Here is a 27,328-nt window from a genome sequence, read left to right as displayed (position 1 = left end):
AAAAGCCATTTTGGAGTATTTGCTTTTGGTTGGAGGTATACTTTTGTGTTTTTAATTTTATTTGCTCCCCATTAGGCGGGCACCTGACATCTGGGGCAAGAAAAACTGATGTAATGGCATCGGATGCATGTTTTATACACCTGACTACCTGACGCAGGACCCAATACTTTGTTAACCAGGCCAACTGAGGACAACCTGCCAGCAGATTACCCCAAATGTAATGACTGCAACAGTGAATACACTTGAACATCTACATTTATGGTAATTGTACACAACTGTACTTTCCTCAGGCCACAAACTGTTGGAGTTTCTAAGAACTCAGCTAGAGTCCTCAGGGGAACGAGCCTTTGCACATTAGGGACTCTGTCTTTGGAACCTCAGTGGATTACAGCACCTGGCACTTTCAGGCTCTTGGTCAAAACCTACCTTTTTGACTATGTTTGTAAGGATTAACTAGCCATATTGTAATCTTTATACTTTTATAGTGTTGTATATGCCTCTTTTTTTTGAAGCTTTGTTACATCTATTGTTTTTATGACTTGTAATGCAGTATAATTAATAGCCACTTAAATTTGAATTTTAATATAATGTAATACTTTTCTTTAGCAAGGTTTTTTCAATTTGCATTTATGCTTACTCTGTAACATTGAAGTATTTACAACAGCCAGGGCAGTACATTAAATATAATTCTGTGATGAAGTTTCTTAGTGATTATATCCAGGAGCCACAAACTCATAGTTTCCTGTGACTTTCTCATCAGAAACGAGTCTGTGTTTGGATTAGTAATCTGGTCCCCTCAAAGTACCCTCTGGTCTCCCATGAAAAGAGATTACTAACCTAGTGGGACTAAACTAGTCAACAAATGATAAATAAACAAAAATAAATAAAAATGGAAAAGGAAAGTTCGCAAAAGAATATAATGTTTATAGAGACTGCTATATTTGAAAGGCTAACATGTTTAGAGCTGTATAATCTGAGCTAGAGACATGTAGATAGTCGAGTCAGAATGCAGAGGACACTTAGAAGGAAAGTGTTGATCTTTCTGGAATATGTTGGTCTATTTCTCCATAACAGTGGTATGGGATGGCTAAGAGGGGCTGAAATACATGAAATGGAACATTATGTAAAAGCTAGTTAAAACAGTGGGGGTTGTGAAGAGTACAGCGAATCTGTTAGGTTCACTTCAAAAAGTTACAAGAAAAACAAAACTTTGTTGTTACATTTAAAGCAATGTTCAACAACCATACAGCTGACCTAAAAATATGTTCTTTAGTATATGTATAGCCCATTAGCGACCAAATAGGATCCATTTATTGCTGCTGTTTTATGCTTTACCCTGATGCTCCTTTTCTCCCAGTGTCCCCTGTTAAAAGGCCATGCCTTGTATTGACCATCATTTCAGAGAAATCTTTTTCTAATATTTTTACACTGTTTCTGTCTCTTGGGGTCCTCATTACATACCATGCTTATGTTCTGTTTTATTTTACTGTGGACAGCTCACCCATTGTTATTGAATGCCACCAGTTCAGAATATGTATTACCATTTTGAAATGAGCTGGCTTATCACTACAGCCAAAGCTTAGACCACCAGCCAGTCTGTGCCTAATGGTGTATGAGTGAAGTACAAACATTCTGTAGCAAGTGTGTCTCTCTAATGTAGACACTACTTGAGAGGGGATACTAATGACATTTGACATGATTTTGTCCATAACTACTGGGGTTAGCTTTATTGCCCTTAATATAAACATAAAGACTTAAAAAGTAAAAAGTCTTAGGCATTCAAAAGCCATGTAGTTGAAACACTTGATAAGGAGTTATTTGCATATATCCCATGGGCCTCCATTAAGTTCATAGGTGAACACTAGGCTAACTGCCCTGAAGGGCCATTTTAAGCCAAGCCAATAACCTGAGGTTAGAATCAAACCCTGTACCTTGTGTCAGTGAGATGAAGACCTTAACCATTATGCCAAACCCGCCCACAAAATTTATCTGAGCATGTTAGGGGACACCACTTCAAGTGAGCTTTAAGAGAGCTTGAACTTGGGACCCCTCATTTGTAAAACCAGCACTCTACCCACTTTGTTACAGAGGCATACAATTATGGCAGGTTTAAGGTATCTACGCTAGCCTGGCTGTTTTTTTTTTTCTTGCAGTTTTTACTGAATAGCATGTCTGTGGAACCTTTTACCCTTTGGTTTATATATACATATAGATTCACGCATATACTACCAAGGCAGTTTCTTTAATCATCAGAAAATATCGGGACTCACAATATCAGACTTCTGGTCTTGCTCCCCCTCCAAGAAATGCCAGCCCTAATGTCTGGGTCTACAGTCGCAGGGAGTTTCTGCATTGAATGTTTTTCAGTGTTGCTAACTTACACTATTTTTGTCTTTGGTGCAACTGTCTAAGTGTAGAATTCGAATTTGCAGACTGCAACTCTTTCCTGTTAACACATGAGTGAGATTACATCTGCCACAGGGGGTTGCTTGTACATAGGCTGCTAGTGCTACATCTGTAAGAGTGAGATTGCTGGCTTCAGTAAGAGATTTACAGAGTTAGCACAGCTCCTTATGTGCCTTTATGAGAAGTCTGCTCTGCATTCTAATGCAGTTTCAGATGTCAGCCCTGGGCCACAGTGAAACAGGCCATGCAATATTTTTTTCTGTTTCTCATACAATGCTCCACCCACATCTGGGTGTTCATTAATATACTGCATCTGTAACCCTGCTGCTTTATTTTTTTGTGAACTATGTGTAGGCATTCTCCATCTTTATTTCTAGACATACCTCTCAACCTCTTTGAGCAAGAAATCTGGTCAAAGCCATAAATAATGGGGGACAAATGCCCAAAAATAGTGACACCTTAAATATTGCTCTTACAGACTTAGAAAGTTGATAGAATAACACATATTGCATTAGCATGGGTTTTCTAAAGGATATGAAGTCTGAAACTCAAATGTCTGTCATTATCTTCTGACATCAGTCCTCAATGACTTGCCAATGATTTGCCAGAAAACCACAATTTTCAGAGAAACAGCCAAAAATATGAGGCAAAAAAATGGACATTCTGTGAAAATCTGTACAGTTGAGAGGTATGTGTTAGCCCTAGTTAGTGCATGTACCATGTCTTTGAATGTTGTTCTAAGACTAAGTCCAAAACATTTTTAAATAGTGTTAGCTTGGGGTCATTGTACTGGTATTGTATTAGTATAGTATCTCGCAGACCAGTCTGTGCAGAAGTGGGCATAGCCTCAGTGATTGACAGGTGAAACGGGCATGGTGATCATACATACATTTGTTGTTGATTGTGGAATAACGGCAAGTATGTTTTTTCCTTTGTTTTTGCAGCAGCCTCCATGTCCCCCTAAAATTAAATACACCAACTCCAAGATCACACTACCTTGAGGAAAAGGGCAAACTAGGAATAGACAATGAATATTCATGCCGTCATCAATATGAATATTACTTTACTTTCACCAGTTGTTGGATGATGGACAGGGTTTAGGCAGGACTTGCTACTGCTCATCTTGTGAGGTACATTTCTAATACAAAGCCATTGAACTTCCAGCAACATGAATCATAAAGCCTGATTAAAAGAACAAGAGGATGAAAATAGATTGAATTTGCTAGTTTTGAATGTCTGTTAGGATGTCATCCCTTACTGCCTTCTCTTTGTCGTCTATTAAATGTGCAGGTCAAATACCAAAATTAAGTCAGCAGAAGTAAGAAGCCTGAACCAAAGCTGAATACAAATCAAAACTCGGCTGAAAGTGCTACTTTTTATCTTCATGTTAGATTCGGTTTGGCATGACAAAAAACAATGCACAGTCCTCACTATATGTTAAATTAATACAGTGTGGCATTGCAGTAGGCTATGAGCAGTCCTCATTGTATGCTGAATTAATATAGTTTGACATGGAGGCAGGCTATGAGCAGTTCTCATTAGATGTTAAATGAACTGGCTGTCAAGTCTACATATACTAAGGGGATCAAGCATCTGTGCATCAAAAACAAGTAATTTTACTGCATTGGTCATGCTTAACATTACCAAGCATGTGCAGTATTGTTATACTGATGGCTTTCTTCCTTTCTTGCTGAGATAAAGTGGTCATACTACCTTTAATGTCTGGCATTTTTGTTGTGTTAATGCATAATTTCTAACAGAGAATGTGATTATTTTAGCCTGCAGGTGCAATCCTGACTATACAAATGGTTGTGAGGCTGGGTCTGGTCGCTGTGTTTGCAAGCCAAACTTCCGTGGAGAGAACTGTCACATGTGTGCTTATGGATATTATGGTTTCCCACAGTGCATACGTAAGTACTAGATTGTCCCTGCTCATTTATTATGAATTACTGATATATAGCACCATTTCCAACAATATGTTAGAATGCATTTTTGTTTGGGTAATTCAAGTTTAGGTTCTTCTCTTGTTATTTATCAGAACTTTTATCAAAATAGTTATGTCCTTGGGATCTATGGTAGTCAATGCTCCCTTTTCTTGACTCTCCTTTCAGAGAAAGATAAGGGAAAAGTGAAAGCACATTAACTTCATGAAAGCTTCTGACATCTTCTCATTCAGTCACAGTTTTATCTTATGAAAAGTTAACACCATCATTGTGCACCCAGCTGGTTAATGTGAGGGTTCATTTATTGATTTTATTTGCCTTTTGTGCTGTAGTTACAACAAAGAAAGCAGAAATTTTGTCTAATGAGTTAGCAGCACAAATCTCAGCTGCAGAGCTGTTAGCAACAGCACCAATACTGTCACCAAACCTGAAGCAACGTGAGGTGTGAAACTGAAACTGTTCCACAATAATAACCTCTATGATTGTTTTTAGCAAAACATGTTTCCATCTGAAAGACCTAGAGGGCTCACCAGGTTAGCAAATACATGCAAATAAATTAATGTTATTTTACATTAGACTAATTGCTAATGCCACTTGCTGCAATGCAGTTACAAATTAAGCCATGTCTGCATACTTGCACAGCTAATAGTGCATGGCATACTCTAAAGAATATGAGTGCCAGGTTCATGTCGAATGTATTCTTCCACATGAATGAATGATTACTCATTCAGCTTAATAAGACAAGGAAGAAAAGACTGCAGAGCTGTAACAATGACCATCTTTGTTTACATTAGTGCTAACAAGAAAAGCAGTTATAAATGAATGGACTGTGTTAAAGAGATCAAAATAAATGGCTCTGACATTTTCTTAGACTATTGTCTTAGGAAAAGCTATATTTGAGGGTCAGTATCAAGCCAGAATGAGTTCACTGGCTTTTTTGTACATCTAAGATGGGTCCTTGCTTGCTGCAGACTTGGGTATTCTGTATTGTGTTTAAAACAATTTTTAAAGTGAAACAATTGCTCATTGTGCTTTCAGTGCCCCATCTCATTAATAAAGGTCACATAGCAACTCTCTGTTTACACTCACCCCATTATTCTTCTTAACCAGGGTTATTACGATGTTATTTAATCTGCTTCTGTAACTTCACTTCCTGATGAAGGCTTAGAGCCTGACAAGAGCACAATGTCAGTTTCATTTTCAGTCATTTTTTTTCTTTTTCCTTCCTTTCCTACGAACTTTACTAGGATGGTTGCAAGAAACTTTCTACCATAGTCCTTGTGCGCATACCTCTCACCTGCTTAGCACAAGAATTCTGAGCAAAACTAAAAACAATGGGAGTACAAAAGCCCCAAATCAGGGACAGATCTTAAGTATTTCTCTTACAAACTTACAAAGCTGCTAGAGTAACAGATTTTACATTACTATTTGTTTTCTGAAGGATATGAACTCTGAAAGTCAAATGTCTATCATTATTTATTGACTTCAATCCTCAATGATTTGTGCAAAAAAAACCCACAAATTTTATTAAGAATAGATTAAAATATGATGCAAAACTCTGGACATTCTCCAGTTTCCTGGACAGTTGAAAGGTATGATTGTATGTGTGTGATCATGTGTGGGAAAGGTATTATAAATCATGGAGAATGTCCTATAATTGCTGTGCATATTGTTCCAAAGCTGCTTAAGACACAAAATATTGCAAACAACAGAGCTTTTTTGGGGGGCAGTGCACTTTAGGAAATACATGATGCAATAAGTATATACAGTACAGTAGAGCACAAAGCCGAGGTAGACATGTGAGCTTGTACCAAAGATACGAAATTAGGGAAGGGGGTTGCAGACAAGGGTATAATTTTAAGTTGTACAATAAAACTATGTAATAGTACTCAGAATATTAGCAAAAGACAAACTATTTGTGAGAAATTTTACTGTTTGTACTTGCCCTATGCAAGTAAAAATAAATAGCTTTAGGACTAAGTAATAAAATTCACAGACAGATAAGGAGTAACATTAGAAGAAAAATAAGAAATGTAAGATATGAAGATTGTAAGGATGGGCACAGAGGGCAAGCCAAGAATGAAAGGGTGCCACAGTTATCTTACGTTATGGAATCAAGTATAAATGTGAATGGACACTTCGAAATTCAGCTGTTGCAGTGCTAATAACAGAACTGTAATTGTGTTAGTTAAACGTAAAAGCCATATGTTTCTCACAGAGCTACGGGGTTCCCTTCCAACAGTCAGTGGCTGGCTTGGAAAACATATTCTTATGTCCTTACACTTTAACTATGGTGATTCATTTAGACTTAGCAATATTTATGTCTCCTTATGTTAGTTTACTGTACCATTTCTGGGCAAACCTTAATATCGTAAAATAAATCCATTAAATGATCATGAGAAAGTGGTAAAATATGAGCCTACTATAAGTGTCCATGTGCTAGTAGCTTGCGACATCCTACTCGCTATCACTTGCTCAAAAAAGCAGGTGCTCTAACTCTCACTAGTCTAAACTCCAGTAATTATTTAGCCCTCTCAGCAGCTAACCCTGTAAAACTAAATAGCCCTATCAGAGCCCTAATTGTAACCCTAAAACTCCCACCCAGTTCCTATCATGAGCCCTTGCGTCCTTAGTCTAAAATTCTACTCACCCTCCCTTACCTTAAAGTTCCCAGTTGCTCCCTAAACCTGAAACTCAGTTCATGATCCCTAACCCTAAAGTACCCAATTGTTCCCTGAATCTAAAACTTGATTCCAGCTTATTAAACTTAAAACCTCTTGCTCCCTAAATCTGAAATTCCCGTCCTGCTCCCTAAACCTAAAACTCCCTTCCGCTCCCTAGGACTAAAACTTCCCACATACTCCTGAATCCTAAAACACTCCTCCAAATTCCTAAACCTAAATCCCCTTCCCAATAACTATCCTAATCTACACTGCCACCCTCTCTTACCTCATTCAAACTGGAATAATTTGTTTGGATAAGGTGATCAGTTGCTTACCCAAACTCATATCAGAGATTGAGCACAATCAGCAGCCTAACTGAGCTATAAGACACTCAAGTTCCTGGCTTCAAGACAGTGCTTTTCAAGTGCTTGGGACTCAGTAGAACACTAAACTGACTATATTGTCACTGTATAATTACAGCTGGAAATATGTAAAAACTTCAACATCTGTGGTGATTAATTGTCTATGAGATCAGCTTTGGGAAAGATCATGCAACATACTGCCTATCTGGACCTAGCCAAAGCCTTTGACACAATCCCCACTAGGGTATCATTGAAAAACTCTTCCAGCTAGATGTTAACCCTTACATCACTAGATGGGTAGCTAACTGGCTCACCAACAGAACACATACTGTCAAAGTTGGTGACTCCACCTTTACAGTAGACTCATCACCTGTGGTGTACCACCAGTATCTGTGCTGGGCATTTAGTGTTTGGAATATATTTCTCAGAAATCCAGGCTAAAGTAGACAACGTTTGGCTTGCTAAGTTCGCTGATGATTTTAAAGTAGGTGCAGTCATTGAGTCCTCCAACTATGTTAACATATTACAGGAGGGGCTAAAACAAACAAATGACTGGTGCCAAAGTCACAGTCTAACACTAAACACAAACAAAATGCACTATTATCCCAATTGGCAAAGTGTAATTCCCCACTAATTACAATATTGACAGCACCCCTCTAAGTTCAAACCCAGTGGTATGAGAAACACATGTCGACAGCAATCTGAACTTTGACCACCGGGTTTCTATGGTGGAAAAGGAAAGCCTTCTATATTGCACATCTCATAAGTAAAGGCATTGCATCTAGGTCTAAGGATGTTGTAATCCCACTTTACTCGACCCTAATCAGACCATTAATAGTGTGCAATGCTGTCTTCTGCATGTATCTCATGAGACACCTGCAGCCACTGTAGAGACCACAGTGGTTTCTCACTAAGAAGATACAGGGACTCCAAACAGTGACCTACATGAATAGACTGAAAGCCCTGTCACTGTATTCTGTATTGTATAGGCTACTGAGAGGCAACTTGTGCCTGGCCTACAGGGCGGACTCTGACCCCGACATGATGGAAATGCTGCACATCCACAAACTAAATGGCACTAGGGATCTCTATCTTGCCAGTGACCTTAACAAAACATGCTGGAGAGATGAGTATGTCTCCCTGACATTGCCGCTGCTCTGGAATAAGCTTCCAATTCATGTGAAGCAGAGCTCCTCAATGACCTTATTCTAGCGCAACCTGAAAAATGGGTGGGTGACTGCAAATTCACCCCAGGGGTTGCACCCATGTCCTTCATACACGGGGGTAGTCAGTGCTGATCTATAAAGTACGTCCATCTAACCAAGGATGGTTTGTGCAACCCAGGATTAACATGGCTAGGCTTATAAAGGCTCTGGGGATGCTACCCTAGTAACCTCCTATAAATCTATGAACATGTTTCCTAGATGACAGTGTTTTGTAATACAGGTCAGGTTCCAAAAACTGCATTGGGAGCTCATAATAAAGCTAGTTGATATGTGGATACTGAGAAAAGAAAGGTGAACAGAGGGGGCAGGCCATGTGTAAATAAGCTGTCAGCTTAGCTGCATATAAGGATTAGACATTGTACAGTTTGCAGAGTTTAGAGCATTAAAGACAGCAAAGGCAGAAAATAATTACATTTCTACTTGGTCTGCAGATTTCGTTTAATCCTGATTAGAGAACAGTGCTCATTATGTGTCTATCAGCTGAACTGCATTGTAACCATCAGTCAACCATCCATTCCAAAGGAATTGAAAGACCTCCAAAAAAAATGAAATAGATACATTTTTGGAGAAATATCTATGAAGACCCCATGGAGCATAACAAAGATGCTAAATGGATAGAAGAAGTAAAGGAAAGAGTAAAAAGTTCAAAGGTACAAGATATGAAATGGGATGAAGTAACAGCCAGAGAGATTGAAACAAAGTTAAGAAAAGCCTCTAATTGGAAAATCCCAGTCCAGATGCAGTACTTAACTTCTGGCTAAAAGTATTAACATATTTGCATGAAGGTTTAGCCATAAATAAGAACTATTTATATGCACACCCCAAACAGACACTGGCCTGGCTCACAGCAGGAAAAACAATGCTTCTATTTAAGAGCGAACCTGCAAGCTACCCTAAAAACTGCAGACCAATAACTTGCCTTTCAATGATGTATAAGCTTTACACCGGAATTCATGTCGACAGATGTTATAGTCATTTAGAAAAAAACTCAATTATGGCACTAGAACAAAAGAGTAATAAAAGAAAGTCATATGAAACAAAGGATCATTTGTTGTTAAATAAACTCATAGTGGAGCGCTGTAAAAAGGGGAAAAAAATCTAAGTATGGCATGGATAGACTACAAAAAAGCATTTGACAGTATCCCACATTCATGGATAAAAGAGTGTTTAAAATGTATAAGATACACCCTACACTGATAAACTACATCACACCAACCATGGAACAGAGGCAAACCACTTTTCTGTTAAGCCACGATAAAGGACAAATTATTATTCCAGGGTTAAAAATTCAAAGGGGGATATTCCAGATTGACTCTCTGTCACTGCAGCTCTTTTGCCTTGCCCTTAACCCATTAAACTGTCTGCTTAACAGATTACGTCATGGCTATAACTTGGCTCCCAGAAAGCAACAAAGTGTAAAGTCTTCTTGTCTTCTCTTTGTAGATGATTTAAAACTGTATAGCTCATCAGATGAGGAACTGAAAGCACAACAGCAAGTAATCATAACTTTTTCAGATGATATAAGAATGTCATTTGGTCTTGATGAATGTGCAAGAGCAACCTTTAAAGCAGGAAAGCTGCAGCACCAAGAAAACATTAACCTGGGACAGGAATGTGATATAAACGAACTTGAGCAAGAGGGAGTGTATAAATATTTGGGAATTGATGAAGAATCAACAATAAAACATGAACAAATGTGAATAAAACTCAGTAAGGAATATTTTAGAAGACTTAAATTAATCCTGAAAACAGCGTTGACATCTAGAAACAAACTTCAAGCTATAAACCAATTTGCTCTTACTGTCCTAACTTACAGTTTTGGAGTGATTGACTGGCCCCAAAAGGTGTTAGATTAGACAGGAAAACAAGAAGGATGCTTCATGCTCATCAAATGATTTATAAAAATCAATGCATACCAAGATTATATATTCCCCGATTCCGAAGGAGGTATGGGCCTTCTTGAAATTGATTATATGTATATATCTGCAATCATGGGACTGCATACATATCTCCTGACCTCACAAGATCCAAACATAGTGAAAGTTTTCAAACAAGAGGAAATAAATCTAAGATGACTTCCCTAATTAGTCTAGCAGAAGCATATCAGCGTCAAGCAGGAATGGAGATTAAACCAGAAGTAGATAAAAATCAGGCAGCAACTGAATGTGCCAAAAAACAAAAGAATGAATATAAGGTGAAGGATCAGATGAGAAGGCAAGAAATGTGGAAAATGCATAAATAGTGTTGCAAGTATAGAAAACTCCTGGAACAACCTCATGTTGATCAAGATCAAATAGCGGAATGGTTAAGGAGAGGCGAATTCAAATCAAAAGATGAAAGGTTAATATTGGCAGCCCAAGATAGTGGACTACATACACATTGGTTTCCAAAGTCCATCAAACATGTGGGAGATACAGACAAATGTAGGTTTTGTAAAACAGAACTGGAAACAGGTGCACACCTTGTTGCTGGTTGTGACACACTAATGACAAAAGGACTGTGCACTGAAAGGCATAATAATGTAGCAAGAAGGTTGCACTGGGGATTGTACAGACATTGTAATATTAAAGTAGCTGAAAAACACTGGAAACATGAGCCACAAAGCTCATAGAAAATGATGGTCTACATCACATGGGATCACTCATTACCAGTGGTTTAAAAGATATATGAGAGAAAACCAGATATAGTGGTTCAGGAAAAGAAGGCAAAAGTAGCATTGAACATTGAAATCGCTGCACCCAGTGACTACAATGTCTTGCAGACAGAGAGACACAAAGTCATAAAATCAGGATTTGCAGGCAGAAATGAAAGCAATGTGGAAGAAAGATACCCAGACAGTTCCAGTAGTAGTATGAGCAAAGGGTCTTATAAAAAAGAATCTACAATTGTATTCTGATATCTCACTGACACATGTAACTCCGTAGGAATTGCCATTGTTTTGCACACTGTGGGTGCTGCAAAAAGCACTTCTGGCTAACATCAAAGATTGAATCAATACTAATTTCATGAACTTTAATCATACTTTGACTTAGGAATGGGGTCCATTCCCATCATGGTATTAGAAACCAAAAAGACTTGGAGAAATTAAAAAAAGACAGTAGCTATCCTATATATGCTTAACTTTCTCTATTCATTCTGAATCCTTACTGTGTGAAGTTTTCTAAAGGCGGTACCTCCCCATCTTCGTCCTTTTCTTGCACATTTGTTTTCACTGAAGGTAGTACTATTTAGGTAGGCTTGTCTGCACTTAAAAGTTGCATCTCCTTCTCCTTTGCCCTTTTCATTTTGGACAGCTGTTCTTTGCTCTAGGACAGATGTTTGTCTCTCATAAGGCAAATCTTGTATTTCTGTTCATGTCCTCCTTTAGATAAGTTCTTCTCTGTCATGAATGTACTATTTTGGAAATCGGCTTGGAAGTGGAGTACTGTGTTCAGTATTCTGGAGGAAGGGCAGCAGCTGCTTCTGACTGAAAATAGAATTAAAAGTTGTTTTAAGAGTTTTACAGTTTGACTCTGTAGTTGAGTCACTTTTGATTTTAAATGTAATATGGGAAGCTGTGTGAATTTATGTTGAGACCTTATTAACAGTCTGCTTGTAGAATAACTTTAATCTAGGGACAATGTAAAGGCTTCATCTGGGATTGAAGGATGAATTATATGACATACACATCAGTTTAATATATTTTTATACTCATGCTAGAGTGCTTTGTACTACCAAAATGTAGTTGAGATGAAGCAGTTTCCTTCGAACTATAGACAGTTGCTTGAACACCTGAATGAATACTAAATTCTGCAAGTCTTAGCCATTAAAGTGAATTAAGTTTTCTCTATAAGTAGTAGCCCATAAGTCTGAATAGCATATTGCTTTTTCTCTGATAAATGCAGGACCTATCAGGTACAGAGAGACAAAATTTCTTGTTGTAAGTGCTTTCAGCACGGGGCGGGTGGGGTGGGGGGGGGACAACAACTCTGTTTGCAGTGACATCATCTTGCTTACTTGCATTTTAAGCATGAAATATAAAAATAATAAAGAAATAATTAAATTTAATAATAAATTTATATTAAGCAGCTGCTTCAGTGCAGTTATCAAGAAGTTTAAGCCCCTGTCTATGTTATGGAAATTATGGAAACCTAGTTCAACTGCAGGGCCTGGTGCAAGAGTAGTCAGAGGGCCTAGTGCAGGAGTAGTCAGAAGGCCTAGTGCAAGAGTAGTCAGAGGGCCTAGTGCAGGAGTAGTCAGAGGGCCTAGTGCAGGAGTAGTCAGAGGGCCTAGTGCAGGAGTAGTCAGAGGGCCTAGTGCAGGAGTAGTCAGAGGGCCTAGTGCAAGAGTAGTCAGAAGGCCTAGTGCAAGAGTAGTCAGAGGGCCTAGTGCAGGAGTAGTCAGAAGGCCTAGTGCAAGAGTAGTCAGAGGGCCTAGTTCAGGAGTAGTCAGAAGGCCTAGTGCAGGAGTAGTCAGAGGGCCTAGTGCAGGAGTAGTCAGCTGGGGGGGGGGGGGGCTAAGACTTGTTGGCAGGAGTAGTGGAACTGCATACTTTGATAGTGACCCCTATTGGGGGCAAGGGAAAATCAGAAAAGAAGGATTCGTAAGGCCACTCAGGGCTGAGGCTTTAAAGTCATTCCTATTTTATTACTTTGCTGAATCTCAGCAGGGGGGCCAGGAGCCATCAGCAGTGCAAGAGAAGTTGGTTCAAGTGGGGGAAAAAGAATGTAGAAAAATGACGGGTGTCTAACGCTTCATCAGATGCTAAGAAAGATTTGATGTATTTATTTATTTTATGTAAATTTGTTTACCAGGGTAGAACACTGATCAAGTGACCAATTACAGGCTCATCCCAGGAAATATCATAATGTAAATAGTCTGAAGTATACAAATAGCAATGGTTTACATTTATGAGAAAGCACAGGAAATCAGATAAACAGTATACACATAGAAGATCTGACAACCCAAATGTGTGTACAGTTATATAAATGGAATAAAAAGGGAATAATACAGTTACAGTAGGAGAAATAGAAGGGTGGAGCTATGGGAAGCAGTAGCTAGGGTAGAAAAGTTAAGGCAGAAGAGTAAGAGGAAAGATGAGATTTCATTATGTGTGGTGGGTTTAGAGCAGTAATGTAGTAAGATGAATCACAGTTTGTGAGTTAACAGTTGGATCAAGTATATGGGAGGTAAATGCATCCTAAAAAAGGCAAATCAAGGCTTTGAGTGTATTAAGTGAATATCTGATCCTTTATTTGAATGAATGATCTTGGAAATGACCTGAGATTTAGCATTAGACTTTACCTTCTGTGATAGTATTTTATATTCTTTTGGGAACATAAAACATCCAATTTTAGTATCTTAAAGCCATAACTGTTTAACATGCAATAATGAATGAATTTGTATTTTAAACATTTCATCAAGTCAGTAGAGACCATACTGCCACATTGATGGTGGAGGGAGAAGGTTAAACCATCCTGACTGCATGTAAGATGTTCATCCCACTCTGATTTTCCTGTAGATTGAGGTTTATGTCACACATTTCTGGTCATTAGAATTGTCACATCTGCTAGGGTTGCCAACAGTCCTGTTTTTTCCAGGATGTCCTGGATTTGGCCATCTTTGTCCTGAGAAGGACCTTGTCAGGACACTATATGCCCTGTTTTTGGCACAGCTTAGCACAAGTTACTATAACTTACTAAGTTTTCTCATAATCACTGTTTAAGTAATGTGTGGTAAGTCAAGTGGTATCAATATCATAACTGTGCGTGCCTGCCCACACCATCTCACCCAAATCCTTAGACCTCAATGCCCACAGCCATTTGCTGACAGCACTACAGACCCATTCATTATGCATGCATGCTGTTCCTTTACAAAATTACAACTGAGACTATCATGGAGGAGCCCGACCTGCTGGCCGGTGTTCCTACTCGCCAGCGCAACAACCTGTCAGCAGCATTGCTAACTTGTTCCAATTAAATTAATAACACTGCGATAATTAACACATTATATTATCCACTTATAACGCTGTTTACTTGAGAAAAATGTAAAGCCAGCAAAAGACTAAAGGCAGCCAGCCCAGCCGTAATAATCTGAGATGCAGTAGCGCATCTGCACCGTAACCATCCAGATCCTGAACCTGTTTATTTAGCAGAATATTTCTGCAGTCTGATGATGCTTGGAGCTCCTGTACAAAGTAACTGTTCCTGGTTGTAACCCTCAGTGATGGGAATTCCACCACAGAAACTGGGCACTCAGTTTGCAGAAAGGTAAGGTAGTAATGTATAAACGCATTGCTCTGCCTATGCAGTCATACATGTATGTGCATGTGACATAAATCATATAAGGTTAACATGGCTTTCTGGAGAAGTAGGTCAAGGGTAGCCGGGTAGGAGATTTTTGGGTTGAAGATACAGCATATTAAGCAAGTGTTTCCTTTAACTTGCTGGTGTCAAAACTAGTTTATTTGTTTTCTTCTGTTTTTACTGCGTGTCCTAAGGATGGAAGTGTGCCAGACATTAACCTCAGGTCCTCACCCAAACTGCTAAACATTTCTGCACAGCAGAAAACATTAGTCTTTATTTTTAAGTTGAACAGCGTGGGTGTGGAAAAATATAAACTTGTCCCACAATCGCACTTACTTCATTGTACAGTGTAACATGGGAAACTTGATTTGCATTTGACTCCATTATTTTTACATAGTTTCTTTTTTTTCAGTTTGTTTATTATTTTTGCACTCAAAAAATGCTCAGCCTAGAAGAAACATCTGCAAGCTCACTTGCAGCAATGGTCATTCTGACAGCACTGAAACAGTCAGCAAGCGATTATTTCATTATTATGCATTTATTTACGCATTTGGTTATTTACTGAATGTACAAACCTGGTTAACAATGAGTTATTTTTTGACTGCACCTGCACCTTCTGTACTAAAGTTACTTGTTTTCATATGACTAATTTGTATTGAAACATATCTGGCATGTTTTTAAGTTGTCAAGGCTAAGTTCTTACTGCTAACCAACTGTCTACATCACGGATTTTTAAGTTAGAAAAAATTGCCTTCGTAATCGCTATAGCGAGAGGTACAGAGCTACCTTGAGTGAACTTTATTCTTTTGCCTCCAAATCAGGACTAACCTACTAGGTGATTCGGTTTTGTGCACAGTTTTACTGTGTTTTTTTTTATGCTTGTGTGTATGTGTATTACATCATTATCTTCCAAAATTAGATGTTTTATTAATATATATTGGGTCATCAGGTGACTGTGTGTGAATTGTTGTAACAAGGCTGACTGAAAAATGTACCGTTAGTCCAGATGTACTCTAAAAGGGCACGTTATCGGGTTCCTATTAGAACACCGAACACTTGAAATGTTGAATGTCATATGGTCGACACCATATCATCGACATTTCAAGAGTTTGAAGGTTAAATTTAATGGCACTGTATGGTGCAGAATGTGAGAATTTCCCTTTTCTGCACTGAAGTGCAGTCTCGGAGTTGGTATATTTAAGTAGGGGGGCGTGGTGGGTGCAGGGGGTCTTGCCCCCCTGCTTGCACTGTTAAGGTAAGTTTTTCTTTTCTTTGTTTTTTTTTATTGTATATTCGATCTTTCAAACTTCGACCATATGTTGTCGAACATATTGGATTCAAAGTTTTGAAAGTTCAAATATATAATATAGACCCACGTTATCAGTGCCTATAGGGAATCAGGATTTGCAATGGGGATAGATAGCATTAGCAGAGTCGGTTGTGTGCTGAAAATAAGATCTGGACTAGACTGCTTTGTAAAAACCTGAATGTTCTCTCAGGCACACAAATGCGCACTTGTGTTAAACACATTATAACAGGGTGACACTGTCAGGTTGTTTCTGGCTGAGCAGGCATTCCATTGATGCTGCAGATAAGCTTACAGTAGTTGGAGAAAGACAGCCCTGGGAAAGTTCATTGGCTAGAAAGTAGAATCACGCGAGTAAGAGCCTGAGGCTATAGGATCTTACCAAAGAGTTTGCGTGAAGTGCGGGACTTTCCACAGCTTCCCCTTTGTTGAATGGCTGCTTCACCCTTACTAAAAACTGATGTTGTAATCTGAAGCAACATTTTTGCATAGCAGTCACACAATCTGATATTGTTAGCTGATCTACTTGGGGGTCCACTGGAAATGGATACAAGTTATTATGCAACTGAAGGTAGCGTGAGGAGTGCAGAAACTGATGGAGAATGGAGAATGTAATGATTTGCCAAACACTCATCCACCTAAAAAGAAAGCAAAGAGGTAGTCATGGTATCGTCAAGAATGGCAGACAGAATTTTCCTGATGTGAATAAGTTCACAGCAATGTCTTAACAGCTCGATACACATAAGGTGGCAAAGGTGATATAGTAAATCATAGACATTCAAAAAGTCACCAGAAAGCTCAGATTGCTGCAAACACTGCTGCCATTGATATTTTTTCAAGAAGAAGTCAACGACAGTAACAGGAATTGACAAGCAAGCAACGGTTGCAGTACTCATGCGTGTTTACCGCAATGTATGTCACCACATCTCCTACAACGCTGCTGACTGTGGCGCTAAACTGGACCACTTGTTATATCAAGACTCGGCTACTGCTAAAAAGACAGCGTGTGGCCGCAAGAAAACAGAAGCACTGGTGACTGATGTCCTTGGCCCAAAGTCAGTGGAGTCCATTATGAAAGACATTACTGCTGACAATTCTATTCGATATTCTGTGTCAGCTGATGCATCTAATCTCAAGAACAGAAAAATGTTTCATGTCTGCATTCAATATTTTACTGTTGAAACTGGTTTAAGTAAAAAGCTTTTAGACTTGAGCTTAATGAGGAGCATTCTACCTCTATTGCAGACATGCTAGTTAAAGTTCTTTCAGATAATGGCCTTGATATGGCAGGCATGTCTTCTTATTCAGCTAACGCAAGTGTGAACTATGGTGCAAAGCAGTCTGTGTTTACTGAGCTGTTGAAAAGAAATAGTAATATTCTGAAGACAAACTGCAATGCTCATGTGATACACAGTGCCTTGAAAAAACTAATCGATGAACTTGATTGTGATGTAGAAACAATGGTTACCAGCATTTACAGTCATTTCAGTGTATCTGCTAATAGGAGAGCCCAGTTGCAAAAATGTTTTGACTTTGTATACTTAAAATATCGCGAGTTGTTGAGGCATGTACTACTGAGATGGTTGTCTCTGGGTGCAGCTACTGACAGATTACTTGATTCATGGCCTGCCATTGTGTCCTACTTTGCATCTCTCAGTGAAGACTGCCCAAAGAGAGTTTGTATGCATCTGGGATTAGAAAATAATATGCATGAATGTGAAGCAGTAGAGACAAACATTAAAAAAGCATACTTATGTTTTGTCCAGAACATTTGCAATGTGTTTGAGGTGTCGGTCCAGAAAGTGGAGAGGGAAGATTTTACATTGCTTGAGCTCTTGCCTGTAATGCAGTAACTGAAAACTAAAATTGAGTCACACATAACTGATAAATATTTTGGACACAAAGCACAAACTATACTTGAGAATGAGGACATGGAACCTCATACAGTGTGTCTGCAACAACATTTTTTGGCAGCTCTAGAAAAGTCTTTAGCATACCTGAACAAATGGTTTAATTTCTCAGATGGCAGCATTGCGTCTGTGATGCATCAAATATCTCTAAATACAGAAGTAGCATTTGTATTGTATTGACTATATCTTTTGCTTACACCTCAATGTTATTGCCTTATTGTTTTTTTGCTGTTTTCCAACGTGAATGACTTTTAGCAATTTAGCAGTTAGCCGAAATGTCTGTGTGGGCTGGCTACTTGAAAATAACAGTTTTGAGCTAAAAATTCTTCCATTCAAGTGTTTTTTTTTTGGCTCAAAATGCACCTACGCGCATCTGTTTAAAATTTTTTTCTGGGGGCTCAGCTCCCCCGGACCCCCAGAGGGAGCCTGGGAGGGGAAGGGAAAGGGAAGGGGAGAATAAGGGAAAGGAAGGGAAGGAGGGAGGGGAGGGAAGGGAAAGGAGGGGATGGATCACGGGGGCCAAGGGGCAGGAAAGGAGGTGTCCTGGATTTTAATTGTGAAAATTTGCCAACCCTACCATCTGCAGAGGCATTGATGTTTAAGAACAGATTTGTATATTACTTAACTGGCTAGGAAAAAATTGTGTTTACAAGGTCAGCTAGTGTGTCAAAGTCAAGTAAAAAAAGTCAGAAATAACTTTATTGTCATTTAGATCTACACAAGTGCAGATTAAATGAGATTCCATGCAATCAACTCATCATAGGACAGACAAAAAAGAAGTCACATACATAGAAAAACATAATTTAAAACAACATACAATAATACTACCACTGTCTTATAAATCAACTCTGCATTTAAGTATACAGCTACATATATTACTAGAAACACACCCTTGTTAAGATACTAAAAACACACATGTAGCAGCAAAGTTCAAGTAATAGAACTTGTGTAGATCTAAATGACAATAAAGTTATTTTTGACGTTTTTTACTTGACTTTGACACACTAGCTGACCTTGCTGGAGGGACAGGTTCATAGCCCAGAGACTGCCCATGCTCTGGAATAGACTTCCCATACATGTACAAGAGTGGAGGAAGATGCACACAGGTGGATTATAGCCTATATAGGAGGGCCAGTCTGAAGGAGATTGGAGACTGTAAAGTGGTGGCAGGGGAAAGTGTAGTTAAGCAGCATAGAATGGTGGTCTGTAGGATAACGTTGGTGATCAAGAAGAGGAGGAGGAGTGTGAAAGCAGTGCCAAGGATTAAATGGTGGAAGTTAAAAAAGGGTGATTGTGAAGTGGAGTTTAGGGAAGAGTTAAGACAGGCACTGGGAGGCAGTGGAGAGTTACCGAATAGCTGGGTAACTACAGCAGAACTAGTAAGGGAGACTGCTAGAAAGGTGCTTGGTGTGACATCTGAACAGCGGAAGGAGGACAAGGAGACCTGGTGCTGGAATGAGGAAGTACAGGAGAGTATACAGAGGAAGAGGCTGGCGAAGAAGAAGTGAGATTGTCAAAGAGATGAAGAAAGTAGACACGAGTATAAGGAGATGAGGCGCATGGCAAAGAGAGAGGTGGCGAAGGCTAAGGATAAGGCATATAGAGAGTTGTATGAGAGATTGGACACTAAAGAGGGAGAAAAGGACCTGTACCGATTGGCTAGACAGAGGGACAGAGCTGGGAAATATGTGCAGCAGGTAAGGGTGATAAAGGATAATGAGGGAAACATACTCACAAGTGAGGAGAGTGTGTTGAGGAGATGGAAAGAGTACTTTGAGAGGTTGATGAATGAAGAGAATGAGAGGGAGAGAAGGTTGGATGATGTGGGGATAGTGAATCATGAAGTGCAATGGATTAGCAAGGAGGAAGTAAGGATAGCTATGAAGAGGATGAAGAATGGAAAGGTTGTTGGCCCAGATGATATCCCAATGGAAGCATGGAGGTGCTTAGGAGAAATGGCAGTGGAATTTTTAACTAGATTGTTTAATGAAATTTTGGAAAGTCAGAGGATGCCTGAGGAGTGGAGAAAAAGTATTTTGGTACCTATCTTTAAGAATAAGGGTGATGTGCAGAGCTGTAGTAACTACAGAGGGATTAAATTTATCAGTCACAGCATGAAGTTATGGGAGAGAGTAGTAGAAGCTAGGTTAAGAAGGGAGGTGATGATTAGTGATCAGCAGTATGGTTTCATGCCAGGAAAGAGCACTAAAGATGTGATGTTTGCTCTGAGAGTGTTATTGGAGAAATACAGAAAAGGTCAGAAGGAGTTGCATTGTGTCTTTGTAGACTTGGAGAAAGCATATGACAGGGTGCCTAGAGAAGAGTTGTGGTATTGTATGAGGAAGTTGTGAGTGGCAGAGAAGTATGTAAGAGTGGTACAGGATATGTACGAGGGTAGTGTGACAGTGGTGAGGACTGCAGTGGGAATGACAGATCCATTTAAGGTGGAGGTGGGATTACATCAAGGATCAGCTCTGAGTCCTTTCTTATTTGCAGTGGTGATGGACAGGTTGACAGATGAGATCAGACAGGAGGCCCCGTGGACTATGATGTTTGCAGATGACATTGTGATCTGTAGTGAGAGTAGGAATCAGGTTGAGGAGACTCTGGAGAGGTGGAGATATGCTCTAGAGAGCAGAGGACTGAAGGTCGGCAGGGCTAAGACAGAATATATGTGTGTAAATAAGAGGGAGGGTAGAGGAATGGTGAGGATGCAGGGAGTAGAGTTGGTAAAGGTGGACAAATTTAAGTACTTGGGATCAACAGTTCAGAGTAATGGTGAATGTGGAAGAGAGGTGAAGAAGAGAGTACAGGCAGGGTGGAATGGGTGAAGAAGAGTGTCAGGAGTGATTTGTGACAGATGGGTACCAGTAAGAGTGAAAGGGAAGGTTTACAAGACAGTAATGAGACCAGCTATGTTATATAGGTTGGAGACAGTGACATTGACAAAAAGGCAGGAGTCAGAGCTGGATGTAGCAGAGTTAAAGATGTTAAGATTTGCACTCGGTGTGACTAGGATGGATAGGATTAGGAATCAGTATATTAGAGGGTCAGCTCATGTTGGACAGTTTGGAGACAAAGCAAGAGAGACAAGATTGCGTTGGTTTGGACATGTGCTGTGGAGGGATGATGGTATATTGGGAAAAAGATGCTAAGGATGGAGCTGCCAAGTAAGAGGAAAATAGGAAGGCCTAAGATAAGGTTTATGGATGTGGTGAGAGAGGACATGCAGGCGGTTGGTGTGACAGAGCAAGACGCAGAGGATAGGAAGAAATGGAAAGAGATGATCTGCTGTTTCGACCCCTAATGGGAAAAGCCGAAAGATTATGATGATGATATATCAAGCAGAGCACCTCACTGGCCCTCTTCAAGAGAAATTTTGATGAGTGGATGGGAAATAGAAAGTTCACCCAGGGGATCACTCCAGTGGATCTACTTAAATAGAGGCACTGGGAATTAACGTCAGGCGGCACAATGCCAGGGCACTTCTATGGGCTAGGCTTGTAAAAGCTTCAGGGCCATTAGCCTAGTACACACCTATGAGCCTATGAACCTTTGAATACTATTGCACATGAACCATGTACCACATTGTGAGTGAACAAGCACATAGCAATAGCAGCTGAAGAAAATATATTGCATCTGGATTAGTAGTATACGTTATAATGATTGGCTGGGCTTAATGAATAATAGATAAGATAATATCACGCAGCGAATGGGAAGTCCCAACATCCTGACCTTTCAGTAATCAGACCTAATGTTGGAATTAAGAAGTCTGATCACCTTAATATAAAAACTGTTTTTGAATCTAGTTGTCCTGCATCAAATACTGTAGTATCTTTTACCCAATGCCAGGCTCATAAACAAACTGTTTACAGGATGAGTTGCATCATTTAGTTTTTTTGTGTCTCTCTTTATGCTCCTCAATGTATAAAGATCCTGGACTGTGAGCAGACTAATGCCAGTTATCCTCTCCGCAACTCTTACCACTCTCTGCAAGGATTTCTTATCTGCGACCAAACAGCCCCCATACCATTGGATGTTAAGATGCTTTCAGTTGCTGCTCTGTAGAAGATGGAAAGATGGACAATGGTAGTTTCACTTTTTTGAGTCTTCTGAAAAAGTGGAGACATTGGTGTGATTTTTTCACTATGTGGCAGGTGTTTCCATACCAAGAGAGATCATCAGAGATGTGAACTTGGAGGAATTTGGTACTGCTTACCTTTTCCACTGTATCTTCATTGATCAGTAGCGGTATATGGGGTGTTTACCTCTTCCTGTAATCTACGATTATCTCTTTTGTTTTACTTATATTCAGGTCAAGGTTGCTTCTTGCACAATGGGCAATCAGTGTGTTAACCTCTTCTCTATATGCACTCTCGTCCTCTCTCCTGATGAGACTCACGACTGTGGTGTCATCAGCAAACTTGATGATATGATTTGTACTGAAGTTTGCTGTGCAGTCATGGGTTAGGCTAGTAAACAATAGAGGGCTGAGAATGCAACACTGAGGAACACCTGTGTTGACTGTTATGCTCCTAGAAGTATTCTTGCCCACACAAATGTTCTGTAGTCTGTTAATCAAAAAGTCTTCAGATGTGCAGTGATTGCACTTTTGGGTGCTAGGATGCAGAGCTTTTTGCACCTTCTTCATAGACTGTAGTACAATAGCACACTATGAATTTTCATTCTGCAGCTATATTCATACCCGCATTTGCTAGATGTATCTCACTTACAGCCCTGCTTTGCTGGAATGTTATGGTCCCTGCTTGTGTGCTCTGCATTTATAGCTTCAGCTCCAGGAAGGAATGTACACTGAGGAATGCAGTCTCGACTGAGGAAGGAGAATCATTTGCAGATGGGTTCCAGTGGTGCCTGTTCAGACAGGCTTATGTTGTTGGCTTGAATCCTTGTTTTTGCAGAACTGAGAAAATCAAATATCAACCTTAACTCCTGTTCACAGAATTACTTTTCAGAAGTGGAAGACTAGCCTGCACTCCCTGCCTCGTAATTTTCCCATTTTTTATAGCAATACAGTTAAGTGCAGCATGCAGAAGGACATATTTTACTCACTTTGTTGACCCCCATGACACATTCAGTAGTTTGATTCATGAGGCATTTTACTCTTTTTTAACATAATCTGTACAGCTCTTGGATACTTTTAGCATTTGGCTTTTTAAACAAGGCTTTTTAATCTGTTTACTTGTATTTATTAGCTGGGGTAAAGCACTGATCTTCATGGATCTTTATAAGACTCAGCCCGGGAGTGGTGTCTGATTAAGTGACTTGCTCAAAGTCACACAGTTAGGCAATGGAGCTGAAAGAATCAAACCCAGACCCTGGAGCTTGTTAACAGCTCCTTTCTGAAAAATGCCTACCAGTCTTTACCCCTCCTACCACCTCAAACCTCTCAACTGTCCAGATTTTTGCAAAATGTCCAGATTTTTGCCTTATATATTTGGCCTGTTCCCCATAACATTTATATATTTTTTGGCAAATCATTTTGGATTAAAGTCATAAGTGATAACAAACATTTGAGTCTCAGACTTTTCCTTTAGAAAATGCATGGGAATGTAAAAACTGTTATTGCAGCATCTTTTAAGAGTTTAAGATTAATATTTAAATCAGTCTCTGATTTTGGACCTTTGCCCTATATTATACACAACCTTATTTGTTCAGTTAAAACCTCTGCTCCGATTTCTCCAGGATAGATTAGCTTTCTGTTACTAAATTAATTATTTCTGTGCTTTTGCCAGATGGTCAGCATATTTATGAGCTTTCTCCTTAAGTAGTATAAATTCCTGAATAAATCTGCTGTTTGCATTACTTTCCAGATTTTGTAGTTAATGCATACATTTTGAAGAGTTAAAGTGCACTCCACCCAATGTCCTTTTAGAAATTTCTCTAAGACAAACCACCTAATTATAAGTAATATATTGGTAAGCTTCAAATCTCCACCAAACCCAGTTAATGCCACTGAATATGCAGAAATGTACACCACCACACAATAACAGCATGTAACCAGCTGTACAGAGGCAGTTGTACCGTGTAAAACAAGTGCAGGACAAACCCCAGAAACAATCCTCTGTGGCAGAACCATAATGTCAACAAGATTTATTTTAAAAGGAATAGAATTTTGACCAAAAGTAAAAGAGTGATCCAAGAATTATACAGCTCTTGTCACTGAGATAATTAGCCAACTAAGGAGCTTAATAAAATCCACTAAGTCCAAGTTTAAAGCTAAAATAACCACCCATGCTATAGACAATTCCGACTCAGCCAAGCTCCTCGTGGTCTTGCAGAGTGGTGCTAGCAGCAGAGAGATGAAAAAGAGTGACTGCTACCTGATTTAAGTATTCTTTACTACATTTACATTAGCGACTGCATTTTCTCGCCGAAAAGCAAGTTTGTAACTGCTGTACTACTTAATTAAGCTTGTTATTGCATTTTTGCTTACCTGCACTTTAAAGTCATTGTTTGTTGTTTAATTTAACTGTTGAGGCTGCCCACTCAAGTGTGCTAGCCTGTGCAAAGCATTTACTGTGTTTTCTTGCTGTCTGTTACTGTCTTGAAAAAAAAAAAGAAAAAAAAAATATATATATATCCTTGTTTCTCGCCTTTTCTGAGCTAGAATAGTCCTGAATTCAGGTTTTGCTGTATTCTGGACTTTAGTACAAGTTCCTGTGTTGCCCATATCCTTACTTGGATAGGGGGAAGATTCTCTGTTCACCAGTGAGAGTGGGGAGCTTTGAGCAGCCTATCTGTCCCTGGAGGAGTGGTCCCAGCCCAGTAACTAGTTGTTTATTGGCCGTTTTGGGCTATTTCCTAGATCTTTCAAGACCCCCTTCTTTAAAACCTGCTTTGGTGCGGTTTTTGTGCTTGTTCCGACTCAGCCAAGCTCCTCGTGGTTCTGCAGAGTGGTGCTAGCAGCAGAGAGACGAAAAAGAGTGACTGCTACCCGATTTAAGTATTCTTTACTACCTTTACATTAGCGACTGCATTTTCTCACCGAAAAGCGAGTTTGTAACTGCTGCACTACTTAATTAAGCTTGTTATTGCATTTTTGCTTACCTGCATGTTAAAGTCATTGTTTGTTGCTTAATTTAACTGTTGAGGCTGCCCACTCAAGTGCGCTAGCCTGTGCAAAGCATTTACTGTGTTTTCCTGCTATGTTACTGTCTTGAAAAAAAAAAAAACAAAAAAAAATATATCCTTGTTTCCCGCCTTTTCTGAGCTAGAATAGTCCTGAATTCAGGTTTTGCTGTATTCTGGACTTTAGTACAAGTTCCTGTGTTGCCCATATCCTTACTAGGATAGGAGGAAGCTTTGCTGTTCACCAGTGAGAGTGGGGAGCTTTCAGCAGCCTATCTGTCCCTGGAGGAGTGGTCTCCGCCCAGAAACTAGTTGTTTATTGGCCATTTTGGGCTAATTCCTAGCTCTTTCAAGTCCCCTGCTTTAAAACCCGCTTTAGCGCAGTTTTGCACGATTTTGCGCATAGCGCAGCATCAGGCAGCGCCACTTAAACGGGTTTAAACTATTTACGGCTCCACAAAGTCTGCTCTTCACTTTTTCCCTTAGAACTGCTCTAAATCTCAAAATAAGCACTCTATTTTCATTCTAAAGCCCGCCACTTGCTCATATAAGTAATCTTACAGGTAAACACTAATAAACTTAAGCACTACACCCTCTTATACTCCTTTTAAGTACTTGCTCCTTATTGGTCCTTTCTGATCAGTCAATAAGTAGTTCCCTATACTTTTCAGGCATGTCCAAAGGCCAGTTTCGGGTTTACTCCCCAGTCCAACTGGTGAATCTGGGAATCTTGAGCCAATGTTACAACTGCCTTATGTACACAGACCACCCTCTCCTCCTCCCAACAAGCTCAAACATATGTGAGAGATGCAACTATATAGCCAAACTGGAGGCTGAGCTCTCTCAACCCAGTACTGGCACAGCTGGTCAGGAGGAAAAGGTAACCACACACACCACAAATCCAGTCTCACTTAGACCCATCGCATCAGCAAACCAAACACATAAACACACAAAAACATACTCGGAGGCTCTAAACAAAACTCTGCCTAAGCAGCAGAGACCTCCAAAGCAGACATCCAAGCAACCCCCGCCATGCAACAATACCCACGTAACACATAGCTCACAAAGTCAGTGTGCCACACAGTCACAGCCCTTAAGGCAAAACAACACGCCGAATACACTTGTAATAGGTGACTCTATTGTCAGACACACTGACGTCCCACTCACCAGACTGAATGAGGAGAAGGTCACTGTAAGCTGCCTGTCAGGTGCCAGGATCCGCCACTTAACACATGCACTCAGGTCACTCCAAAGCAAATACAAATATGACTCTGTCATTGTCCATGCTGGTGTGAATGACCTGATACGTACCTCCCTGGACTACATGAAAAGAGACATAGAGGAGCTCTCTGATCATGTAGCCCAGGCTGGTATGACCCTGACCTTGAGTAGCATCTTGCCCTCACCAAGAATGATGTCACAGTATAAAGACAAAATGATCAATTTTAACAATTGGCTAAAGTATTGGTGTCATTCAAAGGGGATCCAGTGTCTTGTCAGCCTGGGATGACATGCTCGACAAGCCACGTTGCTTCGCTAGGGATGGCTTGCACCTGTCACCCCTGGGTTTTCAAATACTGGCAAAGGCTCTTGCCTCACCCATAGTGCCTTTTTTAGGCAAGGCTCAAAAGACAAACCCACCTCCATAGACAACACAAAGAAGAAAAAACTAAGGGTAATGCTGCTAAACGCCAGAAGTCTAAACCTCAAGATGCACGCACTCAAGACTCTCCTCAGTATGGAGAATATTGATATCTGTGTAGTAACAGAAACCTGGTTCAAGGCTCCCGAAAGCACCCCAGCACTACCAGGTTATACTTCATGCCATGCTTTTCGGCCACAAAACTCAGACTGAACCACAAAAGGAGGGGGAGTATTCATATTCATCAAAGATACCCACACCTCTAGGTTAGTGGCACTGCACGAAGCATCTGAGATCATCCATGTGCAACTAACAGTGGGCAAAACTGCCTTTCAGTTTGTAGCCTGCTACAGACCACCCTCCCAAACACAGGAACCCCACTCGGCTTTCCTGAGAACACTGGAAAATATGAAGGTCTCTCCAAACACCATTATATTGGGTGACTTCAACTACCCAAACATTGATTGGGAAAACTACTCAAGCCCAAACACCCTCAC

The 27,328-nt window shown here is 39.8% G+C and overlaps 1 protein-coding gene across 3 annotated transcripts in view; it reads left to right on the top strand.

Moving 5' to 3' along the window:
- Positions 1-27,328, top strand: part of LAMA3 (laminin subunit alpha 3) — a 2,187,360-nt gene that overhangs the window by 821,416 nt on the left and 1,338,616 nt on the right. For all 3 annotated transcript variants that reach the window (XM_044065357.1, XM_044065355.1, XM_044065356.1), the window contains exon 10: positions 4,185-4,316. In XM_044065357.1, the coding sequence (XP_043921292.1) occupies positions 4,185-4,316 (132 nt within the window). The remainder of the gene's footprint in view (positions 1-4,184; positions 4,317-27,328) is intronic.

This window comes from Protopterus annectens, chromosome 3.part0 (assembly GCF_019279795.1).
Source record: "Protopterus annectens isolate FY-2018-M chromosome 3.part0, PAN1.0, whole genome shotgun sequence".
Taxonomy (NCBI): domain Eukaryota; kingdom Metazoa; phylum Chordata; order Ceratodontiformes; family Protopteridae; genus Protopterus; species Protopterus annectens.
This window is presented reverse-complemented; position numbering and strand designations above follow the sequence as displayed.